This window comes from Micromys minutus (assembly GCF_963924665.1).
Source record: "Micromys minutus genome assembly, chromosome: 18".
Classification (NCBI taxonomy): Eukaryota; Metazoa; Chordata; class Mammalia; order Rodentia; family Muridae; genus Micromys; species Micromys minutus.
The window spans coordinates 33716476-33730181 of NC_137953.1; the positions used below are offsets into that span (position 1 = coordinate 33716476).

The 13706-nt window shown below is 37.4% G+C and overlaps 1 protein-coding gene across 1 annotated transcript in view; it reads right to left on the bottom strand.

Annotated features, from left to right (window-relative positions):
- Positions 1-13706, bottom strand: part of CNTNAP2 (contactin associated protein 2) — a gene marked incomplete at its 3' end in the record, with an annotated part of 2047702 nt that overhangs the window by 191514 nt on the left and 1842482 nt on the right. Inside the window, exon 18 of the mRNA XM_080931878.1 lies at positions 4165-4401. Within this exon, the coding sequence (XP_080788004.1) occupies positions 4165-4401 (237 nt within the window). The remainder of the gene's footprint in view (positions 1-4164; positions 4402-13706) is intronic.

The window sequence follows — 13706 nt, forward strand, 5'->3', positions numbered from 1 at the left end:
TTTCTGCCTTTCTGAATGGATTAATGCAGGGATAGTGGAAATGAGCTAGTTACCTTGAGATAGGATTTTGATGGAAGGACGAGTTTGCTTCCCTATACTCTTGGTGTTGTACATTTTTTCCTATTTTTTTTCCTATTGAGGGTATTACATCATAAAGGTGCTCATCAGATTCAGGTCATTTGATCTCGAACTTTGCAGCTTCTAAAATAGTGAATCAAATGTTTTCCTTCTTTTTTAAAAATTGTCCAGTCTGGGGTGTTTCAGTATAGCAGTCCACATGGACTACTGACATTCTTTAACTGTTAGTTAAATAAGTCAGACAATTATTTTTCCAAGACTTTAGAGAAGAATTCTTTCTTGCCTCCTTCAGACTTCAGTGGCTGCAGGAAGCCTTAGCCTTGTGGAACATCACTCCAATCTCTAGCTCTTTTATCTGTCTTGCAGCATGTCTCCATGTCTTCCCCTCTTCTTGCAAGGGCTATCATTTAGAATTTCGACTCTTCCATAATTCAGTTACATTAACCATGAATGGTGACTGCCAACAGGGGATACTCTGAGATTCTAGGTGAAGATGAATTTGCTCCATTAAACTCCAAAAGTCTATTACTTTTCATTTTCTACAAAATCACACAAGAGACAAAGACTGCATACTTCAAACGATGTTGCATATTTATGATGGCTGTTTAAAAATGGCTTTGGTAATCATAATATATTTGTATGTTTGGGTTTTGATTGTCTAAGAAAAAATAGGCTCATTTAGGGAAAAAACCTATCTTTGCCACAGTTAAGTAACTATCCATTTGGTTCCTAATTAAGGATGAGGATATCACACTCACAGATACAATTTGCTTTGAACACTGGGATAACCTCTGATTCTGTGAGTATCTAGGCCCCAGTCAATGAGTTCTCAAAGAGTTATTCTGTGTAATGGACTTGCCTCATCTGAGTTAAATGGATGCTGGTTGGTGAATACTTCAGGACTATGGGAAAGCCATAGATTTCTGAAGGTAAATGATGTGATGGGCTGTATGGTCTCGTGATATCTGTTTCCCGAGTGTCCCCTGTTTAAGATGCAAAAATGCCAGAGAGAACTAAAAGATAATTCCTTTGGATGTTCATTGAACAGCAGGCTGTTTTAAATGCATTGAGAGATGGATTTTCAAGAGTAACTTAATTATCATCAATTTTCACTCGACATGAAACTCATTCATTCCAGATAACATGACTAGATTATACAATAATTTCTAGTTAATCAGCAGACATTTTCTCATCAAAGACAGCTACTTCTTAAATATTCCTTCTCAGAGTTCTTCCTTCTACTTTTCCCAAGAAGAAGAAAAGTAATGGAATCATAAATAACATATTATTGGGTGAAATTATAAAATATAGGTAGGCAAAAACAAGTTTTAAAAGGTCCACTCTTGTCTGCTTTCTGCAAAACAAAACAAACACCCCCACAGTTATAATTGTCATGCATGCTCAGTTTACTTTACTCTGTGTATAAAGATGTGTGTTGGGAAAGATTTATTTTGTCATTTATTTATGTGTATATCTCTGTGTGGGTATGTGCACATGAGGGCAGGTTCTTGGAGAGGCAGAAGAGGGCCCTGGAACACCTGAATCTGGGATTGCAGGTTGTTAGCTGCCCGATATGGGTATTAATAACTGAACGTGAGTTTCTTTTTTTTTTCTTTTTTTTTTTCTTTTTTTTTTTTTTTTTTGCAGGAGCAGCAGGTCCTCTTAACTGCTGAGCTGCCTTCTTCAGTTCCTACCAGTGCATTTTTGAACCAGAAACGAGTATCTTGGTTGTGTGTGGTAGGTTGGGGCCAGCATCATTCACTTAGAAGATACTGGGCATTTTCTAAATGTAGACCATAGAAGAATTACCTCAGAAGAGCCTTAATTGAGCCTATTCCTTTGCTAATGTGTTTAGTTGTAGTACCAGTGGGAGGGTGGATACAGAAACTGCTGTACAGGTATGAGGCTACCAGGGTGGTGAGTCCTGGGCAAACAGGGGAGCTAGAATGGAGGTTCAGCAAGAAGATACTGTCACTGACACAAGATGAAGCTTGCTGAGCACATAAATTGGTGTGGCTGTATCTTCCATCTAAACTAGTATTACTGCCACCTTAACCAAGGCAAGGAAGAACTTATCTCTCAGAAGGATGCTCACAAATACTTTTCAAATATATTTACAGTTTTCAATTAAAATTATTTTTGTTAAAACCATTGAGTCAGATGCAAAATCATCATACGCTGCCAGCAGGTGAATATTTAGATGTCTTTTTGTACAAACCCTTTGAGATGACGTCAAAGGAAATAAATATATAGCCTTTGTTTACCTTCATCTCTGATGCTGGCTAAAGGGAAAGGGAGATACTCCTTCATGAACATTGCTTATTAACCCCCAGAGGTTTTCTGTGAACTGCTGTGTTTAACTTAACTCTCCAGTAAGAAGGGGAATATGATTTGCTTTAAATTGTTACTTACACAGTGCAACGTTTCAGGAATTAGCACTTACTTGATTGCATTCAGACATTATGTTGGCAAAGGAATGGACTGCATTAAATTAGCATCAAGCACAATGAATGGTAATTGCAAGACTGTCATTTCTACAAGTGCAAAATTGATGTGTTCTGCAAGCCCATTCCATTGTATGCCACAGGAAAATCACAGAAGCATGTTGTTCTGAGCAGAAAAAAAGGCAATGTAATGGCCCTGTTAATGTGTCTTGGTATTTTTCAGCAATGGTGTTCCTTTACACCTTTGTTCTTGTCTCATGCTCATTTTTCAAATCCTGTCTGATCTAATTTGTACGCTCATATTCTAGGCCTGCCAGACAGTAGCCTGGATATACAGGCAACCATAGTGGAACAATTCCTTCTGTGTGTGACATCTTATGTGAATAATGACAGCACAAACAACCCTCCATGTATTCATAAAAATAAGAATGAGTACTTATGTAAAGCTTCTTAGACAGAGACACAGAAACAGCTTACAGCAAACTTTTCCCCCAATGCCATACACTCATTCAGAAAGGGAAGAGTGATTTACAGGGTTTCGTGGCTTAGAAGTTCCAGCTGCCATTCTTTGTATTCTTCCTGTTTACATTTGGAAATTAGGCTTCACCACTTGAGTGAATTTCTTTCAGTCACATGTGATCACAGGGTATATCCCAGTGAAAACATGTTGTCTTAGTTAGGGTTTTATTGCTGTGAAGTGACATCATGACCACAGCAATCCTTATAAAGGAAACATTTAGTTAGGGCTGGCTTACTGTTTCAAAGGTTTAATTCATTATATCATGATGTGAAGCATGGCAGTATGCAGGTAGACATAGTACTATAGAAGGATCTGAGAGTTCTACATCTGGATCCACAGGCAGCTGGAAACTGTCACACTAGGCCTAGCTTGAGCATATGTGACCTCAAAGCCCACTCTCACAGTGGCACATTTCCTTCAACCATGCCATACTTACTTCATCAAGGTCACACCTCCTAATAGTGCCACTTCCTGTGGGCCAAGTATTCAAACATGAGTTTATGGAGCCATTTCTATTGAAACCACCACACTTGTATGTGCATTGGGTTCTTGTATCTTTATTGTCCATGTGGAATTTACTATAGACCCAAGAGCTCATTAAAGACTAGACTAATGTTGTAATAAAGGATGTTCTAGGTTGACCTAGAAACAAAGATATTTCAGTATCTTTGTAGGCTGAAGTAGGTTGAGAACCACTCATAAAAGTGTTTTGAGTAAGAGTAATAATGATAATAACAATCTGAGCAGAGACAATCATCTTAAGCTTTAGCAGCTGGTGGGGGTAAGGGCATACAGATGTCCATGCCCTGCATTTGACCATTGATGCTGATATGGGATGGTTAAGTCTGAATTCCCTTAGAGTTCCTGTACTTTGTCAATCATCATTACAACCTGATGAAACTTTACATTGTAATGTTTCAGCCAGTGTGGGATCTGGGAAATTGTGTACTAGGCTCAGATCTCTTATTTTAGTAAACAACAAAGGTAAGGAATAATCAGATGTTCTCTCTTAAGGTGGGAGAGGAATTCACCTTACCTTTAGAAGCAAACACAATCATTTGCATTAAAAGAAGCACTAGATAGATGTTTTAGTCTTATAAAGATGTATAAAGATTGCCATACCTTTGTTGCAGAATGTCCCATCATAGGCTGTGTTAGAACAGTCACAGGAGTAGCCATGGTATTTTTCGATGCATTTGCCTCCATTTTCACAGTTAGCCCCATAGCTGGTACAATGGCCTGAGCATCCAGATTTGAACCCAGATGTGACCTTTGCCCTTTCTTCCAAGTCAAGAGTCACTCCATTCATCCTCAAGGAGCGGATGCAGCCCAGGAAGCCCTGCTGGCCCCCAGCACCACCTGGGAATGACAGAAAGAACAGAGTTCAGATGTGTTCTTTGAACAGAGTTCAAAGGGCCTCTGCAACTGCCTTTTCTCTCAGCGTGTTTAGGAAATTGCAGCAGGAGAGAGTTGATAAGCAAAACTAGTCTTTTTCCCTTTCGAGTTGGCCCTGTCTAAACAGAGAGTTGAAGCTTTTCCCTTAGGCTGTAGTGTCTAATTAAAAGATGCTGTCTTCTGAGAAGAAATAAACTTGCCACTGAGACAAAATGTTTGTAGATATGTAAAAATGTATAATCTGGATTCTTATGGAAAAGAGGCTTACAGAAATCTTTGGTTTATTTGTTTCTTTAATCTCAGTGTTCAGTTCTATAGCATTATCCATTGAACTATAAAGGCAGAGAGACATGAATACATTAGCATAGTTAAGTAAGTCAATTAGTGGGGAGGCATAAATTCATTTGAAATGTCATTGTACTTGGTGATTCTTATCTCATGAAATGTTTTGCTTTGAAGTTCACATTAAGGTACTCAGGACATCATGGCTAGAAGTATGAATGAACTACATAGAAATCAAGTATGTTACAGTTATTAATATTTGAGGTTGGATTTTATTGCTTTTTCTAAATTCATTTCAAGACATAGCTGTGAAATGCTGATTTTTGGGATAACATGTATGAAAACACACATATACACACACACACACACACACACACACACACACACACACACACACACAACACCATCCTAAAGAGTAATATTTGAGCAGCCATCTTGGCTCTTTTTAGCTATCACTGACTTTTCTTTAGCTCATATGCAAAATGATGGATTTTATTATGACACCTTTATACACATGTATCATTGTACTTTACTCATGGCCACTCCCTACCACCCTCTCTCATCCTTCCTTGTTTCTTTTCCTTCAACAATAAAGTTTCCTTTCTGTTCTCTGTCTTTATGTCATTTAATATATGTGCTGTCATCATGAACACCCAGCAGCTGTGAATACCTGTATAAGATCTGTGCAGAACTGAGCCCCTTAGCATTCTAATGTAGATGGGAATGAAGCTCATGAGGTCCTACCGTTCCCTGCCCAGCTATTTGTGGTTACTGTTGTTGGAAAAGGAAGTACCATTTCTTCTAGTAGTGTATCCATTGTTAAGTTTCCCATGCCTTCAGTAAATGACTCCTAACCCATGCTCATTCAAGTAATCCTAATTAAACTCATCTGGGCAAGAAAAGACATTGAAGTTTAAGATGAACTAGTTGAGATGAAAAAAGAGGGATGTGAGAGGGTGAATATGATCATGGTACATTTATAATATATGAAATAGAAGGTTAAACTTAAAAATAAATGAAAAAGACACATGACATGCAGCGATGGTCATTATGTCTTCTAGAGTAAGTTACAGAGTAGAACTGAGGTTTACAACCATGAACATAGTAAAGAGTTCTAACATACATACAAGGACCCATAACATTGTACCACAGGCAGATTTAAGTGAGTCTGTGACATTCTTCCATAGCTGTGATTTTCTTTAACAGCTGATAAAGTGAGTGCTCATAGCTGTATCTTTTAAAGACCCATCTTTGGAAACAAGTTCAAAATGGATCACATGTAGAATTACGGGAAGACATTTCTGATGAGGCTTTGAAAAAAATACTATTACTAAAACCAAAACCAAGTTTGTCCTTTGCTTTAATTTTGTTTCTGTGTATTTTTATTATTTACTTAATTTAATTTTTTTATTCTTTAGATAACTTCAAACATGGGTACCATATTTACATCATTTCCACCTGTCCCCCAAGTTAGTGGTTAATAAACAGCCATGTACTTCTTATTCCAGTAAATGTCACTCACCTTATCATTACTATTCTATTGTACAGGTAATGAAAATCTAGGCCCCAAGAAGGTAAAAACTTTGCTCAAGAACTTATTGCTCCCAAACAGAAAGGATGATTCAGATTTGTCTTAATCATGAGCCTATCTATGGTTTCATTGGCTAGTGATAATCATCTAATAGAGAGACACAGCATTTGGCCAGGCACCCCACAGTTGTAATCATTTATGGTATGTATATCTGAATACTTTAAAAATGAAACAGTTTATATTATGAATGCAGATTTTAATACATATGACTATATATATGTTGTATAAAATGGTAGTATTACATATGGCAGGGTATATTGTATATGACACATTATAATATAAATATACATATATTAATTTGACATAAAAACAGAGAACAGAAAGAGAACTTTATTATTGAAGGAAAAGGGACAAGTGAGGGGAATGGATAAGGGAGGGTGATTGGGAGTGACTATGAGCAAAATACATGTGTATGAAGGTGCTATGATAAAATCCACCATTTTCTATATAAATTAAAGAAAAAAAATCAGTGCTGACAAAAAAAGAACCAAGATGGCTGCTCAAACATTATTTCTCAGCATGTGTGTGTGTGTGTGTGTGTGTGTGTGTGTGTGTGTGCGTGTGTGTGTGTGTCTGAAACAGAGAAACATCACAACCACTAGGCTGAGTGTAGGAGAGTATCCTTGACAATGCATATTTGCTTCATCTGTAAGACAAGGACAGAAGAAGTTTGAAATTTCTCTCTCCAATCTGAGACATCTGTTTTTACTGCCCTCAGAACTGGCACTTCTTATTCTTGGACTCTGGAGCTTATAGTGAATTATATTGCCAATTTTCTTGTTTCTCTAACTTCCACATAGCAGACTGTTATATTTCTTAGTTTTAATAACCCCTCAAGCCAATTCCTTAATAAAACTCTCAATAAGTTAAAAAAAAAGAGAGATGTTGTGGAGATGCTAAAGTGCTTGCAGCATAAGAACTCAAGTTCAGATCCTCAGCATCCATTTTAGAGCCAGGCATGGCAGCACCATGTGTAACAACCAGTGCTGTGTTATGGGAGACAGGTGGATGTCTAGGGATCACTAGTCAGCTGGTCTATTCAAAATGGTAAGGTCCAGGATCAGTGAAAGACTCTGTCTTAAGTGTAAGGTGGGAAGAAAGAGGAAAATATCAAATGTTAATTCTTGTTCTTCACAAGTACATGCACATCAGAGCATGTGTGCCTGCACAGACAGACAGACAGACACACACGCACAATGCACAAAACACGTGTGCACATATACACAAGTGGAAAGATCAATAGAGTTTTGTTGTTTACATGAGATTATCTGGCTAGAGATGCAGTCAGATCACTTGAACTGTCATCCTGGCCAAAAGTGCATGAACATTCATTGGGCAGAACTAGTGGACCAAAGACTCCATCACAGGGTGGATCAGAATCTGTGCCCACACATCCTCACCATGGAAATGGCAAATGAATCCTTCTGCTGCCTTTTTGAACCCAAAACTTACGGTGCTTTTCCTTGGGTTGAATAAGCACTCTCTAAAGTAGCATCTTGTTTTTATAAAATATTTGAATAGAGAATGAATTGAAGAGAGTCCAGTGTCCTTTTGGATCAAAGCTATGCAACAGTAAATAGCAAACCAAGTTATTAAACACAACCACTTTGAAGGATTTCCCATCCTGCCATCTGCTTGTCAGCACAGCCTCACACCTCTGTGCTGGAGAGAAATAGAGCCTCTGCCTGATTTGGAAGTAATTCAACCCATTAGTCACCCTTTGTGTGTTAGAATTTCAATTTGGCTCCTACCACTTTTGCTGCTCTGGTTTTTGTTCTTGAAGTGAGAGATTTTCCAAAGGGCCTTTTATTACATAAGTGCATAGCTATTTGAATTTTTACCACCAGTCAATTAAGAGAATTAAACCCTATCAGAAATATGCTGAAAAATATCAAAAGTCTTGTTTTTAATATTCCCCTCTCATATTTGCTTAGTTATCAATGGAATAGTTGTAGGTTGTATAAATCACTTATACATATCTATCATCTCTCTATCAATCAATCATACCTATTATATCTATCTATCCATCTATCATCTATCTATATCTATCTATCTATCTATCTATCTATCTATCTATCTATCTATCTATCTATCTATCTATATCTATCTATCTATCTATCTATATCTATCTATCTACCTAACCACCTATCTATCCATCCATCCATCCATCCATCCACCCATCCATCCATCCATCTGTCTACCTATCTACCTACCTATCTGTCTATTGATCAGCAAGATGCATAACTAGATCTGGTTGCCACTCAGACACAACTACTTTACTTTTAGGAAACAACTTTGAGTACTTAAAATATTTTTAACCTTTATTTTTATTTTATATATATGGATGTTTTGCCAGCCTCTGTGTCTGCCTATCACCTGAGTGCAGTGCCATGGAGGCCAGAAGATGTCACTAGATCCCTCGAGCTAGAGTTATAGATAGTTCTAAAGCACCTTGTGGATGCTAGGAATTGAACTCAGTTCCTCTGAAAGAGCAGCCAGTAGTCTCAACTGCTGAAGAATATTTCTAGCCCCAGCTTTTATCTGTGAACACACATGAGTATAAAAAAGACAAGACATAAAGACACAGGACCACAATAGGCATTATCCTCAAATTTTCTTCTCTACTTGTGACATATTTTCCATAACAATACAAGCATAAGCAGAACATCTTGTTTAATATTTTACAATATATCATTGTAGGGAAGCTGTCACTCCTTCTGCCATTCCACCGATAATGGAACTTAAATTTTATAGGCTATTCTAATATGAAGTTTGTAAATATCTCAGCATAGTTGCCTAGTTTTTCCTTAGATTTAACAATTGTGTGTGTGTGTGTGTGTGTGTGTGTGTGTGTGTGTGACAGGTGCTTTTGCATGAATAGAGACCAGAATTATCCTCCTCAGTTGCTTTCTACCTTATTTTTAAGTCAGGATCTCTTTGCACTTGGAGTTCACCAATTGGCTAAACTGGTTGGCCAATAAACCCTAGAGATCTTCCTGTCTCCAGCATCTCACACTGGGATTACAAGTGTAGGCTTCCAAGTTTATCTATTTCCATGGGTGCTGGGGTTCCAAATTCAGGTTCTGATGCTTATGTAGCAAGTAATTTACTGTAAGTATACTTGAAAGTCTCTTAAGAACTATGAATCAATTTACATTGTATGAAACTAGAATGAAGTACATACTTGCTTCACATAACCCTGATATGGGGATGCATCAGTTCAAGTAAATGGGAACAAATTTACTGTTTTAATTATGAAAATAAATTTTTGTATTGTTCTTTTCTTATTTTTAAACTGTTGCTTCATGTTTTTGCTTTTGTAAGTAGATAGGAGATTGTGTGTTTTTATTAACTAATAATAATAGTTTGAAGCTTTAGCCTCTGTTATGAATAGTTTATACTTTCTAAATTGTATATGGTACTTTATTTCCCCATAAAAGTTTGGAATGCTTGTGAAGTCACACTGACTTACTTATTTTTATTATTCTTGCTTTTGATATAAGGTTTGTAAAGACTTTTGGTGACATGCATCAATTATTTAATTATATATGTTATATAAACATATGTATTATATATAACATTATATATAAAAACACCTTTGAAAATTTATTTCTCCTAGCATTTTAATCCCTCCTTCCTCCCCTTGTCCTTCCTTTACTCTCATCCTTTTCCTTCTGCCCCAACATCCTTTTCACTTTGTACAATACTATGGATTAAATTCAGAACTTTGAGCATGTCAGGCAAGCACTCTGAGCCATATCCCAAGCCCAGTGGCCATAATATGTCAGTATAGTGTAATTTACATTTATTCACTCATTAAACTAAGCTTAAAAATTCTCTCTTAATTTATAAAGCAGCTGTGTGAAGTGCCTTTTCTGTCTGCAATAAGTTAAGCTTTCTTTCCTAGGTGGCCTCCTGATTTATTTAAATGGATCAGTGAACTAGAAAGTACATTTCCTGATCTACTTGATATGAAGAAAAATCTTTTATCCTGAACATGGTCATTATATATTATGCAAAAGATGTTAATGCACCAGAACCATAGAAGTTGAGTTCAATTTACTACTTTGTAGAAATCTTGGTGGCAAATGTCATAAGTTTAAATTATAGGTCTTCAAGTGAAAATGCTACTTAACCTTTGTTTAATTAGAAAATCAACACATTGTCATTGGAAGAGCCCCTGCCACACCAGGGCTTCATGCACATTAGTCAGACCTGTGATAATTATCCAAGGTGAGATGTGGGTTTAATTTGTATATCATTTTTCATCTGAAATGCTATACAAGTATTGCAATTAAAGATTAATTATGGAAGTGTTGTAACTACCTATAATGAGAAATACAACCATCAAGTGCACAGAACATTTTGGGAAAATAATCAGGTGTTCTATTGAAAATAAGGTTGGAAATGATGATTGAGAGGAATTATAAAAAACACACCATCTCAAAACACAGAACTTAACAGTATCTAAAGTGGTAAATTTGACCCTAGAAAATTCACAGTAGCAAGAAATCAGTAAATGTTGTACCCTTGAACCCATCCCTTTTAGAAGTGTGTGTGTGTGTGTGTGTGTGTGTGTGTGTGTTTAATGTGTGTACTTTACTACTGTAAAAAGGTCTCTGCCCTTGTAGCATAGATAAATTTAACAGGAAACTCAATATATAAATCACATGTTAGAAGGTGGCGACCATTATGGGAAAAACAGTCAAGCAGGGTTAAATGGGATATGGAGTTGGAGTAGGATCAATCTTAAGTAGAGCAGTTAAAATGGAACACACTGAGAAGGGACAGAAACAGAATAGAAAAACATGTCTATGAAGAGAGGCTCCATGGCAAAGGGGTTATGGGTTATACCCCTACAGGGGGTGGGGGGCACAGGAGGAAAGGAGAAGGATGAAATGGAAGGAGTACAGAATGCTCAGGGCAGTGAAACCATGGGTTATTTCATAGGTTTTGTAAGTAAAGTACAAGAAAAAGCTTTTCTAGAATGATACATAAGGACATTCCTCTTCTAAAGGAATTTTATGTATAAGTGTTTTGCTTGCATGTATGAATGTGATCTAAGTGTATGTAGTGTTCAGACAAGAGGGTATCAGATCTCATGGAATTAAATTACAACAGAGGTAAATCACCATGTGAGTATTGGGAACTGAATCCTAGATCCTTTGCAAGAACTACAAGTATTCTTAAGCTGTTTTTCTAAACTCCAGACTCTGTCTTTGCCTATTGGTTAATATTGATGGAATTACAAATAGCCACATGTCACACTGATGCCAGGCACAATTTGACATGGGTTGTGTAGATAAACAAACAAGAACAAGGATGCATGAACTGATTGTTATTGCAGATCATTGACTGTAGTCTCCCCCAAATTCTCCTTAGGTCTTTTTTTAAAAATTGGATGTTCTATGCATTTACATTTCAAATGTATCCCCTTCTCCCAATCCCATCCCCTCTACCCCTCTCACTGACTCCATGAAGGTGCTCCCTCTCCCACCTCAACACATTGACATTCCCCTATGCTGGACAAAAGGTCTCTCTTCACATTGATGCCAGAGAATGCTATCCTCTGCTGCATATTCACCTGGGGCCATGGGTCTCTTCTTGCAAATTCATTCGTTGGTGTTTTAGTCCCAACTGTGGTGGGTTTGGTTATTTGTTAATTTAGTTCTTCCCATGGGGTTGCAGACCCTTTGAGATCTTTTAGTCCTTTCTCTAGCTCCTTCATTAGGGTCCTCATGTTCAGTCTGATGGTTAGCTGCAAGCATTCTCCTCTGTATCAGTATGGTTCCGGCAGAGCCTCTGAAGAGACATCCATATCATGTTCCTGCCAGTAAGCACTACTTTGCATCAGCAATAGTGCTTGGGGTTAGTGGCTGCATATGGGGTGGATCCCCTGGTGAGGCAGCCTCTGGGTGATTTTTTCCTCTAATGCCTGCTCCTCTACTTCCTCCCTTGAGCGTTTTGTTTGCCCTTCTAAGAAGGCCTGAGGCACCCCCCTTTTGGCATTCCTTCTCTTTGAGCTTCATAAGTTGTATAAATTGTTTTTTTGGGTATTCAAGTTTTTTGGGTTAGTATCTATTTAAAGTGAGTACATACCATGAGTGTTCTTTTGTGACTGGATTACCTCACTCAGGATGATAGCTTCAAGTTCCATCCATTTGCCTAGGAATTGCATGAACTCATTGTTTTTAATAGCTGAGTAGTACTCCATTGTGTAAATGTGCCACAATTTCTGTATCCATTTCTCTGTTGAAGTACATCTGGGTTCTTTCCAGCTTCTAAGTATTATAAATAAGGCTGCTATAAACACGGTGGAGCACGTGTTCTTGTTTTATGTTGGAGCTTTTATTGGGTATATGGCCAGGAATGGTATAGCTGGGTTCTCAGGTAGAACTATGTTCAATTTTCTAAGGAACCTCCAGACTGATTTCCAGAGTGGTTGTACCAGTTTACAATCCCACCAACAGTGGAGGAGTGTTTCTCTTTCTCCACATCCATGCCAGTATCTGCTGTCACTTGAGTTTTTGATCTTAGCCATTCTGACTGATGTGAGGTGGAATCTTAGGGTGGTTTTGTTTTGCATTTCCCTGATGACTAGGGATTCTGAGAATTTCTTTAGGTGCTTCTCAGCCATTCCATATCCCTCAGTTGAGAATTCTTTGTTTAGCCCTGTACACCATTTTTTAATAAGATTATTTGATTCTCTAGAGTTTAACTTCTTGAGTTCTTTGTATATATTGGATTCTAGCCTTCTATCAGATGTGGATTAGTAAAGATCTTTTCCCAATCTGTTGGTTGCTGGTTTGTCCTTTTGACAGTGTCCTTTGCCTTACAGAAGCTTTGCAATTACATAAGGTCCTATTTGTCGATTCTTGATCTTAGAGTATAAACCATTGGTGTTTTGATCATGAAAATTTCCTTGTGCCTATGTATTCTAAGTTCTTCCCCACTTTCTGTTCTATTAGTTTTAGTGTAACTGGTTTTATGTGGAGGTCTTTGATCCACTTGGACTTAAGCTTTGTACAGGAGGTAAGAAAAGATCTATTTGCATTCTTCTGCATGCTGACTTCAAGTTGAACCAGCACCATTTGTCAAAGAGGCTGTCCTTTTTTCCACTGAATGTTTTTAGCTACTTTGTCAAAGATCAAGTGACCATAGATGTGTGGGTTCATTTCTGGGTCTTTGATTCTATTTCATTGATGTGCCTGCCTATCTTTGTACCAGTACCATGCAGGGTTTTTTTTTTTTTTTTTTGGTTTGTTTTTTGTTTTTATAACAATTGCTTTGTAATATAGCTTGAGGTCAGGGATGGTGATTTCCCCAGAATATTTTTTTTAATTGTTGAGAATATTTTTTGCTATCCTGTGTTTTTTATTATTCCAAATTAATTTGC